Here is a 20315-nt window from a genome sequence, read left to right as displayed (position 1 = left end):
CTGCAGGACTGCCTGGGCGATCTGCTGTGGTGGGCCACTGAGGCGGTGCGTGGCCCTGTGGGTGGGCGGGGCAGGGGGCGGGCGGCGGTGGAGCAGGCAGGGCGGGAGGCAGAGCGGGGATAGGGGGCGGTTTTGGGGCACTCGGTCTCTAAAAGGTTTGCCATCACTGGCATAAGGATTTGGTTGAAAGGAAGATTGAAACTGTACTCCAGCTTCTGCATACAAGCAGTCGTCAACTTGCAGGCATTCGTTTTAGCAGCCGCTTGAAGTCAGCGTGGCACAGACAAGAATCTGGCTTTCCCAGTTATTAAGTTGATGCTTGAACCCATCGCTCTTGTCTCTCCTCCAGCTCACCCTGTGGATCAATGAGAAGATGCTGTCAGCTCAGGACATGTCCTACGACGAAGCCCGGAACCTCCACACCAAGTGGCAGAAGCACCAGGCTTTCATGGCGGAGTTGGCCTCCAACAAGGGCTGGCTTGAAAAGATCCAGAAGGTGGGCTTAAATATGGATGACGCCCGTTGCTCTTGGCTTGGCTTGTCTTGGCTTGTCTTTCTTTCTTCTTTAGCTCACCCTTCCTTTCCTTCCAGCGTTGGAAATTAGATCCTGTTGAGATTGCATCCTTTTGTCTACGAAAAACATACTCTGCACATGCCAAAGGGTCGGTTTCCTGATAGGGCAGCCGTCAGATCCACCTCACACCTCGAAAGCCCAGCCAGCTAATGTCAAGCAGCAGAGGTTCCTTCAGCAGAGAGACAAGAGCATGCTACGTATGCTCAGAGGCACTTCCTTCTTCCCCACCTGATGGGATTGCGTGATAATGTCACGAGGGTCTTTTAATTTTGTTAAGGGAAAAGTTCAAAGCACATTATGACAGAGAATGTGTTCTCTCTCTTCCATCATCGCTAATCTAACCTTGGAGCGTAGATAGACACTCTGGCCCTTAAAGCAGGATTTGGGGGGAGGAGTTTGCAGGATTAGCCATTTTGTGCAGGAGGACGGTGTCAGCAAACAGGCAGTGGTGTGAAACAGGCTAGGCTCCATCCTGCATCTGGGCAGGACTCGAGGTGCTGTTTGAGATTTTCTTGGCAAAGCTGGAAGCTATTTTTCTTCCAAACTGTTTGAGGGTTTACGCTACCAAGTTAACATACCAGGATCCCTCAGCTTGTTTAACACATTTTTGAAGTTAGGACAGCACTCAAAAAAGGTGACCTACAGTGGGTCCTCACGCTTATGACCATGGCAGCATCCCTATGTCAAATGACCAAAATTGGGTTCTTGGCAACCAGCATGTATTGCAACAGTTGCAGCAGCCCGGGGTAACACGATTGCCATGTGTGACCTTCCAGGGGTCTTCTGACAAGGAAAGTCAGGGTGGGTAGCCAGATTCACTTAACAACTGTATGGTTTGCCTGAGGACCATGTGATTCACTTAATGACCAACAAGGCTGTAAAATCAGGCAAAACTCACTTAAAGGCGGCATTGCTTAGTGTTAGGAGTTCTGGTCCCAATTGTGGTCATAAGTTGAAGACTACCTGCATTTCACTGTTTAGAATGGCAAAAAGCGAAGCCATGTGCCGGTTCTGAAATCAACGAGGTCTCCCCGGGCTGTACCAAAACAGCTAATGTTCAAGGCAGTACAAGGGACTCAAGATTTTTCTCCCCTATTTTACAGGAAACATTTGGAGTCCCGGCTTCATTTTTAACCCTTGTTTTCCCTGAATTGATTCCCTGAATTCAGAGCCATCTATCCCAGGGATGTCCGCCTCGGTTGTCAGCAACGTAGCTCCTTGTGTACATTCTTAGAAGACATTTCTCTCCTCCCATCTCTCCCTTTTGGCAGGAAGGGGAGCAGCTGGTGTCCGAGAAGCCCGAACTGGAGCCCGTGGTGAGAGCCAAGCTGGATGACCTTCAGAAACTCTGGGAAGAATTGGAATCCAGCACCCAGAGCAAGGCTCGGTGCCTCTTTGATGCCAACCGGGCTGAGCTCTTCACTCAGAGCTGTTCAGCCTTGGAGGCTTGGCTCAGCGGCCTGCAGGCTCAGCTACACTCTGATGACTATGGCAAGGACTTGACCAGCGTCAACATCTTGCTCAAGAAACAGCAGGTAAAATGAGTGACATTTTGCATCGTGGCAAGGACACAATGGTGTCAATATTTGAGAAATCAGCTCTCCAAGCCCTTCTGAATAATAGAATAACAGAGTTGGAAGGGACCTTGGAGGTCTTCTAGTCCGACCCCCTTGCTGAAGCAGGAAACCCTACACCGTTTTAGATAAGTGACTGTCCAATCTCTTCTTAAAAACCTCCAGTGATGGAGCACCCACAACTTCTTTTTTTTAAAATAATTTTTTTTATTAATTTTTCATTAAAAAGCAAGAACATAAATCTTTTATCACAATATCAACCATAAAGAAATCAACATCAAACAGTACATTCATGGACGTGTCCGGTGTCCCCCTCCTGCACCCCCCTCTCACCTACCTACACCTTCCTCCTCCTTATCTTACCGCCACTCCTCCTTCCTCCCTCTTTCCTGCTTCCCTTTCTCCCTCAATCATCCCGTCAGTGCAGTTGGGGTATCACCGGGCACCTCCTTAGAAAATCATACATATATATATATACATCTAAATCTATAATACCAACCTAACCCTTTCCCCCCTCCCCCCCCCCAAGACTTCCCAAAGCTAATCTAGGAAATAAATGCACAATCATCCAGTACTAATCAAAAACTACTCATTATTATTACACACTAGTACAAAATTACTGTGACTCTAAAATAACATTAAATTACAACAAAAAAAAATTTTTTTTATTTTTTTTTTTTGTTTTAAGTTATATCCTAATTTTTCCTAAGTTTTTAATCAAAAGCAACATAATAATTTTTCAGTTCATACTTTCTCTGAATATAATCTATCCATCTTCTCCATGTTAAGATAAACTTTTCCTGAGAATGATCCTTCAGGTACGCGGATATTTTTGCCATTTCTGCAAAATAAGCACCCACAACTTCTGAAGACAAGCTCTTCCATTGGTTAATTGTTCTCACTGTTAGGAAGTTTCTCCTTAATTCCAGGTTGCTTCTCTCCTTGATTAGTTTCCACCCGTTGCTTCTTGTCCTGCCTTCAGGTATTTTTGAAAATTGGAGAATCTCCTCCTGGAGATACATCTCAATAGCTCCTTTACAGAAGGACCTCGATTCAGTGCCTGGGCTGGAGAAAAAAAACCCAAACCTCTGCCCAAAACCTTGAAGTATTACCAACACTTGCTTTCTTGGCAGTAACGATTTGTTGACCTGGAACATTGGAAAGTGTTCCACATTGTACCAATCACATCTCTGCAACAAAACACGAACATTGCCCTGACAATAGGCATGGTCCTTGTGCATAATAAGGCTGTGGGTTATAAGCCAGAGAGTTTACACGTTGTCCTAGATCGTGGGTTGTGTAATCACTGTTCGTTTTGGCTTAAACCAAAGCAGAGTAAATAAAACTGAACGTTTTATCCGTTAAAAGGTTTTTTTCCCAACCTGCTGATTTGTTTGTGTTTGTTTTAGCTTGTTTTACATTTGTTCTAGTTAATCCGCTTCCCTTACTCAAGAAACATTTTTAAACCAGTTTTTAAACAGTCCAGTATATAGAGGGGGAGCGTCCTGTGCTGGACTTCTGCCAATATTGGCACTCCAAGAAAATCATCTTGGTGGGAGTTGCTTTTAGGAAAAAAAAATGAAAATTACCCCTTTCATACAATCAGCTCTTGTCCGCCCAACGTACTGAGTTCTTGAATTTATTAAATGTTATATATCTAGTTTTAAACACATTTATATATTTGCCCAACTTCCACATAGGTGACACTGGGGCCTTGCAACCAAAGTTCATCCATAAAACCCAGAAAATTAATCAGCTCTTTGATTGACTCCCATCTCCATTCAGGGTCTCCATGCTGACAAAACCATGTTTTTAGGGCTTTTGGGAAAGCAACAGGATGAAGGCCAATCATACCTCGGGGGGGGGGGGGATGATGTTCCATAGAGAAGGGGCCACCACCAAGAAAACCCATCCAGATATATATTCTAATAGATGGACCCACAATATCCTCTGCCTTCCTGTCTTGATGGGCTGGATGGATGCAATAGACTAGAACATAGGCGGCCCTTCAAATAGCCTGGTCCCAAGCCATGTGGGGCTTTAAAAGACTTGCCCGTGACAACACTGTTGCCCAGGGGACATCCCAATTTCCAGAACCTTCAGGGGGGGTTCCCCTTTAAAGGTGATAACCAGCACCTTAAAATATACCTGGAAGCAGATTGGCAGCCAGTCATGCAACTCTAGGCTGGTGCAAAATTCTTTGGGCTGCTGCATTCCGAACCAACTGAAATCTCCAGATCTTCTTTATGGGCAGCCCCATGTGGAATTATTGCTATTGTAAGAAAAGAGGTGCTTTTTTTTTTTTTTAAGTGTGCACTTGTGGGTAAGTGGTTGAGAGAGCTCCTTGACCCTTTGCTTTCCTTCTCGCCTCCAGTTGCTGGAGAACCAGATGGACGTGCGGGAGAAAGAGGTGGAAGGGCTGAAGGCTCAGGCCTTGGCCCTCAGCCAGGAGGATTCCAACACGGTGGAAGTGGATGGGAAATTGCGGACAGTGGAAGGAAAATTTACGGAGCTGAGGGCGCCGCTGGGGGACCGCTGCAAGAAGCTGTTGGCCTCCAAAGAGGAGCACCAATTCAACCGTGACCTGGAGGATGAAATTGTGAGTTGACCTGGAAGAGGAAGGGGGAAAGGGACCGATTCCCACAGATTTTACAAAAAAGGAAGCATCGTTCCAATCAAATAACTTCACTGCAGTCATTCACCAGCAGGAAAAAAAAATTAGTCTTCATTCAAATACTCAAGAGCACCCAAAAATAAATCAGGAGCGACGCATAGAAAAATATGCTAAAGAGCTTCGTTCTTATTGGTTAAAACTCACCTAAAATCTAGAATTATAGAGTCCCTGACAAATCTGACATTAAGGTAGCTGACATTAAAAAAAAAAAAAAAAAGACCAGTGGGTAAAAAAACCATCCCGTACTCAAACAAGTTCAACTGCTCTTGATTATTCTTTTGTCTAATTTTGTGCGCCACAACACAGAACCTGGCTATGTTATATGTTATTTCAGGATTAATATCAGAAAGTAAAAAAATTGTTTGTATTGCTGGTCGTTATATCCTGTTTTGCTAGCCCAGGACTGGGGCAATTAAGAGTATTTCGGGGTGCTGTGTAAAACTGACAGTACAAAAGGACCATGTTCAAAGGAAGCATTTTTTAAAAGAAAAATAGGGCGCAAGATAAGTAAGATTGCCCTCCCCCCCCCCAAAAAAAGAGACCAATCAAAAGTGGGATTTTTCCTACAGAATTACCTGGATTTTTTTCCACAGTTTTTTACTTTTGTTCTCGTCCCGCAGCTATGGGTGAAGGAAAGGATGCCGATGGCCGTTTCCACTGACCATGGCAAAGATCTGCCCACCGTCCAGCTGCTGATTAAGAAGAATCAGGTTAGGACAATCTTTGTAAGAAAGTAAAAGGTCATTACGATTTATTATGTAGCGAAGGTTGTATTCAGAGAACGGACTTGTTTTAGTTCCAGAATTAACCGATTGTGGGAGTTTGTGTAAGACATTGAATCCTAAACTGATCAAAAGGACTTGAGTTGTGTGCAACTTACAACTGCAGGGATTCCCTAAACACCCATGGCAAAAGAGGCCGTAATATCCGACACAACTGACTTCATGGCAGCCTTGCTCAGCAATGGAACTTCTGGTCCCAATTTTCCTTTTTTTTTTTTTTTTTAAATGAAGAAATTTTATTGGTTTTTTTTTTCATTTTTACATCAACGTGCTTAAGAAACAACATGGTGATTGGGTTATCAATTATCCAAGAACAAAATCATACATATATCACACAGATTAATTCCTTAAAAGTTCCCTCTCTATTTCCCACATATTGTTTTACCAATTAAAATGATTACATTTATAAAAAAAAAAAAGCTCAATCAATCCAATCGGTCATCAATCACATTTCAGTTATAAGAATCCAAGGCCTGTTTTTAAGCTTCACTATTTTAGAAATTACCATATTCCAGTTAAGCTTATATAGACATATTAACACTTCGGGCATCCCTCATTTCTCTTTTCCCTATCATGATGATTCTATCTAAAATAAATATATTATCCTCAAAAACAACACCCTTACATTTTTTTAAATATAGCCTATTGCTTAACCTAATACATCATTTATTAATACTATTATTTCTCTTATCACAAATACCTCCTCTTCTCCCTCTATTACAAAATAGTTATCTTGGTTAAAATAAAGATATCAGTCCAAAGAACTACATTTCTGTCTATTTTAAATATATATTCTATCAATCAATTAAGTAAAATTTACCCCTCCAACTACTTATCATCTCTAATACCAAGTACTGTTACAAAAAAATATCCTTTTACAGAATCATCTGTCAATACTTGCAGGGAGCTTTAGAAAGTGACAGCCTACAAGTTGCTCATCTCTGGATCAAATAACAATAACTGATTGGTCTTTCTGGTAACCTTGCAAAAGTGAGGATTCCAGGAAACGCCAATATATGTTTGTCAAGTAGAATTTCCCCTGAGTTTGAATCCATAATAGAAAAAGATGGGTGTAATTTTTTTTAATTTTTGTTACCTTTCAAAAAAGATATGAAAAACAAAGGCAAAAAAAGAAAGTAAGAGGAAGAGGGAAAAAGAGAAAAGGGGAAAAACAAAATTGGGGGGTACAGTCAATAAAGGAAAAAGCTGTGAAGGGAAGTAACATCCGACTTTCTACGGTACAAACATAAAATAACCTTTTGAACCAATTTAAGTCATCGGCCAAGTACAGGTAGTCCTCAACTTACAGCAGTTCATTTAGTGGCTGTTCGAAATTACAACAGCGGTGGAAAAAAAAGTGACTTACGACCGTTTTTCACATTTACAACTGTTGCAGCATCCCCCGGGTCACGTGATCAACATTCGGAGGCTTGGCAACTGACTCATATTTATGACCGTTGCCCTGTCCCAGGGTCACGTGATCCCCTTTTGCGACCTTCTGACAAGCAAAGCGAAGCCAGATTCACTTAGCAACTGTGTTCCTAACTTAACAACTTCAGTGATTCACTTAACAAATGTGGCAAGAAAGGTGGTAAAAATGGGACCAAATTCACCTAACCAATGTCTCACTTAGCAACAGAACATTTAGGCTCAATTGGGGTCGTTAAGTCGGCTACTTGTATACATGCTTTTTTTGAAGACTAATTCTTTCTCCTGGACCTTCTCTTAGACTCTGCAGAAGGAGATCCAAGGTCACCAGCCGCGCATCAACGACATCCTGGGCAGGTGGCAGGGGCTGGCCTGCAGCGGCCTGGAGGCGGAGCTTCAGGGCCGGGTCGAGACCCTAGAGGAGATGTGGCGGGAGCTGCAAGACCAGGTGGCCCAGCGGCGTGGGCGGCTGGAGAAAGCCCAAATGGCCCAGCAGTTTTACTTTGATGCCGCTGAAGCCGAGGCCTGGATGGGTGAACAGGAGTTGCACATGATCTCAGAAGAAAAGGCAAAAGTAGGTCTGCAAAGTTAGAAGGAGGGTTGCTTGGTTCAGTGACATAACGGGCAGGCTTTATTACGGTCATAAGTCGAGGATTACCTACTGCAGTGATGGCGAACTTTTTAGAGACCGAGTGCCCAAACTGCAACCCAAAACCCACTTATGTATCATCGGGTGCCGGGTGGGTGTGGCCCACTGGGTGGGCGTGGTGAAATGGGTGGGCATGGCCCATTGGGTAGGCATGGCCCATTGGGTGGGCGTGGCTGCGGTGGTAACAGCAGATTGGGTGGGACCAAGAAGTTCAATCACTCAATTACTTTGCAAGATCTTTTTTTTTCCTGCCAGAAGTTGAAATTGACTTATTGATTGAACCTTTTTTTTTTGCACACGGCGGCGGAGGCCTAAAGCGAAAAGGTTTTATAAAACCCAGCTGAAGGCCTAGGACTGGGGCGACGGTGTGCCCACAGAGAGGGCTTTGCGTGCCACCTGTGGCACGCGTGCCATAGGTTCACCACCACGGACCTACTGTGTTTCCCCCAAAATAAAACCGGGTCTTATATTTATTTTTGGTCCAAAAGACCCATTAGGGCTTATTTTCAGGGGATATCTCATTTATACATGTATGGAAGGTGATGAGCACATGGGGGCTGAAGGTGTTTGGCAGCAGGCGCAGCCCGCCAGCCCCTTAGCCGGCACACTCTGGGTTGCGAAGTCCGTGCAGTGCAGGTGAGTGGAAGGGAGGCGTCTGCAACGGCTTACAAGGCTTCCCAGGGCAGACGCTTGGCAGGCAGCAGTAGTGCCGGCGGAATGCGCCCTTCAGGTGAGGAGAGCAGCGCTGACAGGTGGGGGCAGCCGAAGGACCGGGCGGCACCCGCCTTCCCTACCGTGTGAGGCTTCCGCGGGTGTCTGGCAGGCGGAGGGAGGCAGCCTCAACAGCTTACAGGACTTCCCAGGGCAGACGCTTCAGCGGCCCACGCCTGCCCATGCCGCTCTCCTCCTCGCCTAAAGGGCGCATTCTGCCGACACTGCCGCCGCCTGCCGAGCGTCTACTCTGGGAAGCCCTAATAACATTCTGAAAAAATGGAACGGATAAAGGAATTAAGTCTGAGGAGAGCTGTACTTAACTCTCTTAGTTGAGATCAGTCTCTGTCTAGTAATCACTCGATGGTAAGATTCATGTTCATCTTCCAAATCTAGATGATTGAAAGCTGGTTATGTGTTGGAGAGGCACCACTGTTGACCTTTGACCTGCAGAGTAGCACAGAAGATGTTGAAACCAAACTTACAAAGTTAAAACTAGGTTTGAGAAAAGGCAAACCTGCAAGTGTAGAGAATTCTGGAGCATCCATGCTGATGTAGAATAGCTCGTTTCGAGATTTAATTCTGTTCTGGCAATGAAGGCCCTGGGCTCCACTGTTTTATTTTTCTGCACAAGCTTGTACTTACACATCCCTCCTGCCTTCTAGGAATTAAAAAAACAACAACACTGTGGTTTTCTTTCCCCTCAGGATGAGCTGATTGCTCAAGCCATGGTCAAGAAACACTTGGGAATGGAGCAGGCTCTGGAAGATTATGCCCAGACCATCCATCAACTCTCCGTGCAGAGCCGGGACATGGTGAATAATGGCCACCCTGAAAGGTAAGGGTTCTCTGCCTTTAGTTTTCCCATGTGGATGGACCAAGCATCTTTCTTCGCCTCATTAAAAAAAACTAACCTCTTTAAAAGCTTGTTTGTTGTGATTGAAGGAAAGCTACTTGAGTTTTAATTTCATTCATAAATAATTTTTCCTTGACTGGCAGTGAGCGGATCAATCTTCGGCAAGGCCAAGTGGACAAGCTCTATGCCAGCCTGAAGGACCTCGCTGAGGAGCGTCGGGCCAAGCTGCAGGAGCACCTCCGTCTCTGCCAGCTGAAGCGGGACGTGGATGACCTGGAGCAATGGATCTCCGAACGGGAAGTGGTGGCCGCCTCCCACGAGCTTGGGCAGGATTACGAACATGTTACGGTGAGTCTCACTCTCAGGCCTGGGACATCTGGAGTGTATGGAAGTGACCCTTCAAATCTCATTCCGATGATTAAAAAAAAATTAAAAGTAGGCCCCCAAACACCTTTGTCATCTGCAAAGTAGTAGCTTACTCTTACCTTAGGCCAGGCATGTCAAACTGCCGGCCCACGGGCCGGATGCGTCACGCCGAAACCGCGCCCGCTCCATTGCTGGCAATGGGGGAAAAGTTGCAATACGTCATGTGATGTCGCGAGTTTGACATGCCTGCCTTAGGCTATATAGGATGACCTGCTGGCTCTGTATTGTCTATTCCAACATTGGCCTATTCTGGATCAGTGTTTCTCAACCTCGGCAACTTTATGATGGGTGGAATTCAACTCCCAGAATTCCAACATGTGGAAGTCCACACCCATCTTGAAGTTGAACAGGTTGAGAAACACAGCTCTAGATGCACAGGCTTCAACTCCCAAACTTGTTTTCAGTGGCCAGGTTTGTTATGGAATTCTGGGAGATGGAAGTCCTTACAACTGAGGGCACAGGGATTTCATATTATTTGCTTCTTTGTTCTTTAAATAAAAGCGGTCCCACTGCCATTCTTCCTCTTCTCCTTTGAGCTGTTTCTACTCTGGGTGGCTTTAATCACTGTGTCCTTTATATTATGCCCCATCCTTTTCTACAGATGCTGCGGGACAAGTTCCGGGAATTCTCGCGTGACACCAGCACCATTGGCCAGGAGAGAGTGGACGGGGTCAACCGGCTGGCGGACGAGATGATCTCCACGGGCCATTCCGAGAACGCCACCATTGCGGAGTGGAAGGACAGCTTGAATGAGGCCTGGGCAGATCTCCTGGAACTCATTGACACGAGAAGCCAGATGTTGGCAGCTTCCTATGAGTTACACCGCTTCTACCATGATGCCCGGGAGACTCTCAGCCAGGTCCAGAACAAACAGAAGCAGCTCCCGGATGAAGCAGGCCGGGATCTCAACACAGCTGAAGCCATGCAGCGGATGCACACGGCCTGCGAACATGACATTCAGGCGCTGAGTGCTCAGGTTTGTGTGGCAGGGATGAATGAGAGTCAGAAACGGTCAAACTGAGTGGGAAAAACAGTGTACAGGTAGTCCTTGACCTACAACTGATTGGTTAGTGACCATTCGGAGTTCCAACAGATCTACCTGGAGGGTACTTATGATCTGGATTCAGAGTTCTGAGAGTGACCCCTCCCCCCATCCAATCCCCTGACTGCACTAGGCACAATGAAACCAGGCTCAAAATGAAACCAGATCAAGAAGAGCCCAGGTCCTCAATTTGGTCCTCAATTTGGAACAGTTCATTTCGTGTCCGTTTGGAGTTGGCGCTGAAAAGAGTTGACTTGTGACCGTTTTTCACACGGTTGCCGCATTTCCAGGGTCACGTGATCAACATTCGGACGCTTAGCAGGCGACTCGTATTTTGTGCAGTGTCCCAGGGCCACGTGATCCCACTTTTTGTGACCTTCCGACAAGCCACGGGGAAGCCAAATTCACTTAACAACGGAACAAATTGCAGTGATTGACTAACGTTAACAACTGTGGCCGGAAAGGTCATAAAATGGGGGCAAAGCTCGCTTAACAACTGTCTCAGCAACATAAATTTGGGGGCTCAGTTGTGGTTGTGAATTGAGGACGACCTAAACAAGGCCCAGACGTTTTTCAATGTGTAATATTTTTAGGAACCATCCGTCTGCATTTGGAAGGAACGTAGTGCATGCAGAGTCGTGCACGGGAACTGAGCCTTGTCCCCCCCCCCCCCGGTTATTCACAGGTAAAACAGGTGCAGGACGACGCAGCACGGTTGCAGAAAGCCTACGCCGGTGAAAAGGCTGACGACATTCGGAAGCACGAGCAGTCGGTGAGCGAGGCCTGGTCTGACCTCCTCAGCAGCAGCAGCGACCGTCGCCAACTCCTCGTGGACACCGTGGACAAATTCCGCTTTTTCGGCATGGTGCGGGACCTTCTGCTGTGGATGGATGACATCAACCTTCAGATAGATGCCCAGGAGAAGCCCAGGTATTGTAAGAGAAACGTTAACGATTCCTGTACAGGCAGTCCTTGACTTCACGAGCACAATTGGGACTGGAATGTCACCGGTTCTTAAGCGAGTCACCCGGTCTTTAAGCAAATCTGGCTTTCTGATCGACTTGGCTTGTCGTAAGCCCGCTGGGAACATTGCAAACGGCAATCGCGTGATCTTTGGGAGACTAGAACTGTCACAAACCCACGCCAGTTGCCGAAGCGCCCGAATTTTGATCATGTGACTGTCGGGATGCTGCCGCAGTCGTAAGTGTGAGGAATGGTCATAAGTCGCTTTTTAGTCAAGGATGGCCTGTAGCGATTTAAAGAAGAAATGTATAAAGAGAGGAGGGATGTATGTAGCAAGCTGAAAAGAGGGACCCCTGTGCTACTTTTCTCCTGGAATTTAAATTAAGGTATCATCACCTTTTGTCCTGTCTGTAACTATTGCCGGTTTTCTTAATAATAATAATAATAATAATAATTTAATTTGTACCCCGCCCTTCTCCTCACCGGACTCAGGGCGGCTAACAGCCTTATAAAACCACAGTACAATTAATATCCATTAAAACCAAATTAAAAGAAAATATTTGAAAAGGCCAATCGTTAAAATTACCCTTAAAATTACCCTTAAAAACCCCACTAAAATTCCCTAGGCCAGACCCGCTTGTTGAAAAAGCCATGTCTTTAGGGCGCGGCGGAAGGAGGGGAGAGGGTGGGGGCTCCCACCGAGAAGGCCCTCCCCCTGGGGGTCGCCAGCCGGCACTGTCTGGCTGACGGCACCCTGAGGAGACCCACTCTGTGGGAGCGTACCGGCCAATGGGAGGCAACCTGCGGCAGAAGGCGGTCTCGGAGATAATGCTTCAATGCCTTCATGCCTTAATGCCTTCAATCACCTTCTCTGCAAGGCTCCAAGTATGATATATGCAGAAGTTGGCCTTATGTCTCGGGGTCTTCCTTTTTCTGCCAGAGCAAAGACAGGTGATCAACTTTCCTTAATTTTGCACTTGGATATAGGGATGTGTCAGCTGCCGACCTGGTCATCAAGAATCACCAAGGGATCAAGGCCGAGATGGAGGCCCGGACCGACAGCTTCAACGCATGCATAGCGATGGGGGACGACTTGCTGGCTAAGGGGCACTATGCCTCCGCGAAGGTTTGTGGAGTGGCAAGGGCGGGAGGCCATTGTTATTGCGAAGAGCTCGTGACACACTTTGATTTCCTCCTTCCTGTTCAGAAAAGTCTAGAAGTGTAGAGCTCATTGCGAGCTGACCTGTTTTGTTTCCCGCTCTTGGTTACTGAACAAAGTGAATCTTCAAACAGCTTCAAAGCTTTTCCTGCTGTGAAAGTCTCAAGACTTTGTATTCCCAGAATCACACGCCAGTCGGTCAAGGTCAAGTCTTACAGTCTCTTTACCATGGCAGAGACATGAAATAATAATAATAATAATAATAATAATAATAATAATAATAATAATAATAATAATAATAATAATAATAATAACAACAACAACAACAACAACAACAACAACAACAATAATAATAATAGTAAAGTTGGAAGGGACCTTGGAGGTCATCTAGTCCAACCCCCTGCTCAGGCAGGAAACCCTATACCATTTTGGACAAATGGCTGTCCAGTTTCTTCTTAAAAACTTCCAGTGTTGGAGCATTCACCGCTTCTGGAGGCAGGTCGTTCCACTGGTTAATTGTTCTCACTGTCAGGAAGTTTCTCCTTAGTTCTAGGTTGCTTCTCTCCTTGATTAGTTTCCATCCATTGATTCTTGTCCTGCCTTCAGGGGCTTTGGAGAATAGCTTGACTCCTTCTTCTTTGGGGCAGCCCCTGAGATATTGGAAGACTGCTATCCTGTCCCCCCTCGTCCTTCTCTTCGTTAAACTAGAGATCATGTTGCCAAGTGTTAATAAAAGCTTTGGCGTTTTGTTGCGTTGTTTGTTGGCAGCGTCTTTCAACAGAACCTAGAGCTACTGTTGAAAAATTGGCCCACCCATTGGGCTATCTCAGCTGTCCTTATTAAGAATCCCCTGACAGCATGTTAAGTTAAGAGTTAAGTATTATCTTGCTAGGTATGTGTGCTTTTTATGTTACACCTTTCAATCTTACGCTTTAGCTAATGATAAAGTCCCTTTATGGTCTCTGAATCCAAAAGAACCAATAGCGTGGGCTGATCACTGTCCCGACGCTTAGCAAAACAGTTCGGCATGGAAGGTTTTCTCTTTAATCACATCAGACCCCAAGACAACAGCATCCATTTGAATTTTCCCAAGCTTACTTGGAGAAGTTGAGTATCAAACCTAAGTCCATCCAGAGAGAAAGCAAGTTTAATCTCTGGTATCTCCAGTGATGACAAACCAAGAAAGGCCACGCTCGCCAAACTACGATTCAGCATCCTGGTTTCCCATAGTTACTAAGATGATGGCCCCTTGCTAATGTTCCTTCACAACAGGCTCTCAATGAGTCTGAATGTGCAGGTCCCTTTTGCTGAGGAGCCATTGATATTTTTTTTCTTCCTAAATTTGCGTTAATTCCAACCAAATTAGTTTCCGTTTCTTCTTACGATGGTGAGCTTCGCAGGTTAACAATAGGCAACTCAGGCGAATCCTTGGGGGTTGTCATGGAGCTCCCACCACTGGTATGAACGGTCTCTTCTGCTAAATATTTGGCCAGCTAAATTCCTTCCTTTTTTTTCTTTTCTTCCCCCCACTTTTTTATGACTCAGATTGTGGAGAAATTATCTCAGCTGCAGGAACGACGCAAGGAGATCAACGATAAATGGCGAGAGAAAATGGACTGGTTGCAAATAGGTACGGTGGGAGAGGGCAGAGGGGGGCTTGGAAGGGGTTTGATGCAGTTTGGAGGGAGGCTTATGGCAGTGGGCAACATGACTTATTTATTTATTTTATTTATTTATTAAATTTATATCCCGCCCTTCTCCTTGCGGACTCACACAATAGAACAGTGTTCTAAGTGACAGTGGCATTGAAAAAGTGACTTATGACCATTTTCCACACTTACGATCGTTGGTCATATGATCAAAATTCAGACTCTCGGCAACTGACTCGTATTTATGATGGTTGCTGTGTCCCGGGCTCATGGGACCCTCTTTCGCAACAAGCAAAGTCAATGGGCAAGCCAGATTCATTAAACAATTGTGTTATTAACAACAGCAGTGTTCACTTAACAATTGTGGGCAAGAAAGGCTGTAAAATGGTGCAAAACTCATATAACAAATGTCTCACTTACCAACAGAAAATTTTGGGCTTAGTTGTGGATTACTTGTAGACATGAGCAATAAATCTTCTTGACTGCAGTCTAATGTACTACCCTGCTACTTTGCACGTGACACTTAACTGATTTTAATGGCATTTGAAAAGGAATCCTAACCCAACATGCTCCTCAGACGATAAGAGTTTAACAAAACATCTGCTTTGTTAAAGATTCAGGAAAGGTGCCTGATTTGGGCCCCGAAACTAGTACAAGATCCAGAAAACAATCTTGGCTGAATCCTCTCTCTGTCTCTTGCTCCTCCCCCTTGCAGTTATGGAAGTGCTGATGTTTGGGCGGGATGCCAGCATGGCGGAAGCTTGGCTCGCCAGCCAGGAGCCCATTGTGCGCTCCGCTGAACTGGGTGACAATGTGGACGAAGTTGAAAACCTGATCAAGCGACACGAGGGCTTTCAGAAATCGGTAGCCGCCTGGGAGGAACGTTTCCTGGCCCTGGAGAAGCTCACCACGGTGCGTAAAGAAGAGGCACATAGCTTAGTTCATGATGTGAATCCAGCCATTGAGGTTTATAGACCTTGGTTTAAGGCAAGGGGCGTCCAACCTTGGCAACATTAAGGCTTGTGGATTTCAACTCCCAGAATTCCCCAGCCAGCATAGCTGAAGTCTATAGCTGAGTTGAAGTCCATAGGTCTTAAAAGTTGCCAAGGTCGCACCCCCCCCGGATTATGGCTTTGTATTGTTGTTGATTACTGATAGTCCTCGCTTAGTGACTATTCAAAGTTATCATGGACCCCCCCACAAAGGTACTCATGACCCAGATTCAAAGTTCCAATGAATGCTCCTCTCTTTCTCCCTCCCCACCCCAGTCACACAATCACATTCAGGGCAGTAGGCTACATTTTGGCTGTTTGCAGCATCCCATAGTCATGTAACTAAGATTTAGGCCTTTTTTTTTGCCAGAAACCAGTACTTTTTTCAGAAAAAAAAAAAGTCTATTTGTGGACAACAGGTTCACTTAACAACCAACACAAAAAATGTAGTAAAATCAGATTGGTCATATGTGTGCCCTGCCATCATGACATTTAACAGAAATTTCAAGCTCCATTATCGTTGTAAGTTGAGAACTGTTGTTGTAAGCTGGCACTGCATGGCTTACTGAGATATCATGATTAAGTACATTGGAGCATAATATGTTATATACATCAGTCAGAATAAGACTGGAGGAACTGGAAATGTCCAGGTCAATCTTTCCCCAGTTAACTGAAGCCTGCTGGGTTTCCAGTTACCAAACTCTTAACAGAGTCTTGCGTCATTTCTGAATAAATTCACTCATAAATTAATTCTCATATCAAGTATGGTGAATCAAAATTTATTTCATCTAGTGCATGGATTGTCAGTTGAAATACTTGCTCCTTTCATTTAAATAAAAAATAATTACAAGCCTTTCAGCAATATATCGTGACGGTTAGATTGCTCATCTAGTCTGAAGAAACCGTGGGTTCAAATCCTTCACTAGCCATGACGTTCCCTGCATAATCTGGAGTCACTCCCTTTCTCTCTCCGCCGAATCTTCCTTGCAGTTTTTTGCAAGGATCAAAAGGGGTGGCGTAGCAATTCAGGGGGCTATCGTGAAGCTTTAAAAAGAGGCAGGAGTATGTTACCACTCAAAGGCATTGATCTTAAAATGATAGTATTCTGAGATCAGGAAATCGATTTCCGTTTATGATTTCTATAAGACGTTGCTTTGGACAGCCAGATTGGTGGCATATAAATGTAATAAATAAATCCTTGTGGAATTCTTCCGTGTCCTTTCATAGCACTGAATTCCGGTAGGGGTGATGAATTTCGTAAGTTTTTTTTCTTCTTTTCTCTCCTCCACCAGCTGGAAGAGAATGAACATCGGCGGCATGAGCAGGAAGAAGCGAGGCAGAGGACATCTCTGACGCCGACCCCATTGGAACCCACCGTCATGATACCGCAGACACAGACTACAGACGGGCATCATCTACCCAGCACCACTCAGACCAATGGGTAAGAGCTGAGACCTTGGCCAACGGGGCAAAAGGCAGCCGCAAAATTGGCAAGGGGACGGGGTGAAGCAGGGACGGTTGAATCTTGAGAAATTACGATTACAACCCCAGTTTGCCGTCCCAAGATTGTGTAATAGCAGCCCTTCCTAAAATTAAAAATTAACCGGCAGTCTTCAATTGATGACCACACGGGAAGAATATTTCCACTGCTAAGCACGTCAGTTATTAAATGAATCTGATTTTACATTCGTTTTGCCTTGGTTGTTAAGCAAATCATGTAGCTTTTAAGCAAATCTGGCTTCTTCCATTGACTTTGTTAGAAGGTCATAAAATGAGGATCGAATGTCCCTGGGATGTTGCAACCCGTCATAAACACATGCCGGTTGCGAGTTGCCCAAAGGCATGCTGCAACAATTGTAAGTCGCTGTTTTCAGTGCTTTTGTAACGAATCACTAAAGCGAACAATTGTTAAGTCCAGGACTACCCTTTGCTACTTTGAAATTTGGCACTACATGGCCCATCTTTCTCTTCCCCAGGAGTCCTGGAGAGCAAGGCTTAGCTCTGGAGCTGCCATCCCAAAATGGTCTCGACCCTGATTCTGAGTCTCCCCAGGTAATGGAGAGGGGAATGTTCACAAGGCTGGGTGGGAAACTGGAAAAGACGGAAAGGGCCGATTAGTTCCCAGGACGTGAGGTGGGGGGTCTTTGAACCACAGGATGGCAAAATCCAGCCAAGAGAGAGATGGGTGTTATAAGAAATATATATATATATATAAATGTGATTATAATTGCTAGCTTAACAGCTGAGTGTTGTATGAATCCGTACAAGCATTTGGGGTTTGCTTAATGCAATGAATGAACCTAACTGCAGAAGTCCTCTGTAATTTCGTCGTAACCCAGTTACTGAAAAAGTGGTTCAATGCAGCTAGGCTCCTGCTTTCCTGCTTTTTATTTTTGTAAAAAATTTTTTTGTAATGTTCCAAAGTGCAAAGCACCTTCCATCGGGGACCCGATTAGCATTCCCGGAAAATAAGAACCCTGCTTTATCTGCTTCGAGCGGGTGGTTGAACCGTGATGCTAACCAAACCCCAACTGTTAAAACAGATTTCAGAATCGCCAGCTGCAGTCAATGGGTCACAGCTGGATTCTGTATCCAAGGGCAAAGAGCCCAGCCCACCCGGCTCACCTAAGCTCAGCTCCAAGCCAGCTGTTCTCAGCACGGATTCCGCTCAGTCGGTCACGCTGCCCCCACGAATGCCAGACGACTCCGCCTCGGAGCAGATGGGAGGAATATTATATCGGAAGCAGGAAATGGAATCCCATGGCAAAAAGGCAGCGAACAGGTAACGTATGTGTGCTGATCCGAATGTAGAAGCTAGCTGTGGAAGGATGTGACAGAAGGGGTTAGAATATCCCATAATTCTGCCTAAGTTGCAGAGTCCAGAGGACGGGTACCTCTAAAACCTCGGATGTGTCTCCCATCGTTCCCACACCTGTTGTTTGAATCAAGGGAGAACATCTAGTTATCATGTCTTTCAAAAGAACTGGCCCCTTTGTAGTTGTTAGGTTGTTGCCCCAATAATTCAAATCTCCATGTTTGGTTTGAAATCCACACATCTTGAAGTTGCTACGGCTGAGAAACCCTGCAACAGACGGCACCATTAACTGAAGGGAACCCCAAATGTGCCAACTCTGCCAGATCGAATCAGCCAGGCAGCTACTCCGGAGGGACAGCATTCGAGTGGGGAGGACAAATGGAAAACGATTCTTTGCTCATCATCCTTCTTGCCCGGCTTCCCCAGGTCTTGGCAGACCATCTATTGTGTGGTGCAGAAAAACAGCTTTGGGTTCTACAAAGACAGCAAGCACGCCAGCAACGGCATCCCCTACCACGGGGAAGCGCCCGTCAGCTTGCAGGGCGCGCAGTGCAATGTGGCTCTGGACTACAAGAAGCGCAAGCACGTCTTTAAACTCGGGTGAGCTTCCTGCTTTTGGCCAAGGAGCACCGGCTGCATCTTTTTTTAAAAAAAAAAACCAAACTTTTACATTTTAAGTTTTAAAGCGGAGGGATTAGACGTTCCTCCGCTGACACCAGGTTCATTCTTGTTTGCTTTTCTTCTCTTGGCAGATTAACAGACGGCAAAGAATATTTATTCCAGGCGAAGGATGAGGTGAGTCGCAGTCTTAGAGGTTTGTTCCAAATCGAGTTTCCCAACCGTGGCAACTTTTAAGGCACACGTGTGCGTGCTGGCTGGGAGATTGAAGTCCCCCCGGCTGGGGGATTCTGGGAGTTGAAGTCTTAAAGTCGCCACGGTTGAGATTCTAAATCAGTGGTGGCGAACCTATGGCACGCGTGCCAGAGGTGGCACTCTAGAGCCCTCGTTGCCCCAGCAGAGTTCGCCAGAGTAGCGAGCACGTGGTGTTTGGAAGCGACAGGGCAGGAAGTGAGCGAGCAAGCGGCGTTGGCCCCCAGGGATGCCCCAAAGATGGCAAGGGACTGGCCCCTGCGGCCCTGGCCCCGGCCACTGCAGCCACGCCCACCCAGTGGGCCACCCCCCCCCCCCCGAGGGCACCACAATACTGATGCAGCCCTGCCACTTTGCGATAAATAAGTGGGTTTTGGGTTGCAGTTTGGGCACTCGGTCTCTAAAAGGTTCGCCATCACTGTTCTAAATGATCTTCTACTCCAGTGATGGTGAACCTTTTAGAGACCGAGTGCCCAAAAAACGCCCCCGCACACTCCGCCCCCACCCCTGCCCTGCCCTTCCGCAGGGCCACCCACCGCTTCCACGGCTGGCTGCAGATCACCCAGGTGGCCCAGCAGCACCATGGTAGCCACGCCCTCCGCTCCTGCCCTGCAGCATCAACTGCACGTGCCGGGGCTCAAGGGCAGAGTCTTGTCCCCGCTGCCCAGCTGCCATGCAGGCCACGGTCGGGGGCGACTCTCCTCTGGGGGCCTGCTGATGAGGAGGAGGCTGGGGGAGGAGGTGGGGCTGGGGCAACGGCGCACGTGCCCATAGAGGGCTCTGAGTGCCGCCTCTGGCACACGTGCCATAGCTGCTACTCCATCTTCCAGTTCTATCCTGCTCTTGGTTGGGGTTTGGACGATTGGCGGAAGACATTCTTTTGTTCTTCTTATCATCCCTTCCAGGCAGAGATGAGTACCTGGATGCGAGTGATCAATGCTGCTGCTGCTGCTGCTGCTGCGTCGGCCCTCACCCCCCAAGACCCTGCGGAAGACCAGCCTGCGCTCATCAGCAAAGGCATGACGCGGGCCATGACGATGCCAGCCGGGCCCCCGCACAGCGCCTCGGAAGGGACCGTCACCCTGCGTAGCAAAGAGGCGAAGGAGAAGGACCGCGAGAAACGTTTCAGTTTTTTCAAGAAGAATAAATAG

At 46.4% G+C, this 20315-nt stretch overlaps 1 protein-coding gene across 1 annotated transcript in view; it reads left to right on the top strand.

Moving 5' to 3' along the window:
• Positions 1-20315, top strand: part of SPTBN2 (spectrin beta, non-erythrocytic 2) — a 62068-nt gene extending 41753 nt beyond the window's left edge. Inside the window, exons 18-35 of the mRNA XM_015817676.2 lie at positions 350-496; positions 1846-2109; positions 4523-4747; positions 5443-5532; positions 7334-7606; positions 9100-9230; positions 9392-9596; positions 10276-10650; positions 11402-11646; positions 12667-12805; positions 14384-14468; positions 15203-15399; positions 16772-16920; positions 17456-17531; positions 18023-18261; positions 18721-18894; positions 19047-19089; positions 20070-20315. Coding sequence (XP_015673162.2) covers positions 350-496; positions 1846-2109; positions 4523-4747; positions 5443-5532; positions 7334-7606; positions 9100-9230; positions 9392-9596; positions 10276-10650; positions 11402-11646; positions 12667-12805; positions 14384-14468; positions 15203-15399; positions 16772-16920; positions 17456-17531; positions 18023-18261; positions 18721-18894; positions 19047-19089; positions 20070-20315 — 3303 coding nt within the window. The remainder of the gene's footprint in view (positions 1-349; positions 497-1845; positions 2110-4522; positions 4748-5442; positions 5533-7333; positions 7607-9099; positions 9231-9391; positions 9597-10275; positions 10651-11401; positions 11647-12666; positions 12806-14383; positions 14469-15202; positions 15400-16771; positions 16921-17455; positions 17532-18022; positions 18262-18720; positions 18895-19046; positions 19090-20069) is intronic.

Source organism: Protobothrops mucrosquamatus, unplaced genomic scaffold (genome assembly GCF_001527695.2).
Source record: "Protobothrops mucrosquamatus isolate PMUCROS unplaced genomic scaffold, P.Mucros_1.0 scaffold621, whole genome shotgun sequence".
NCBI lineage: Eukaryota > Metazoa > Chordata > Lepidosauria > Squamata > Viperidae > Protobothrops > Protobothrops mucrosquamatus.
The sequence above is the reverse complement of the archived record's forward strand: the minus strand, read 5'-3'. Positions and strand labels throughout refer to the sequence as shown.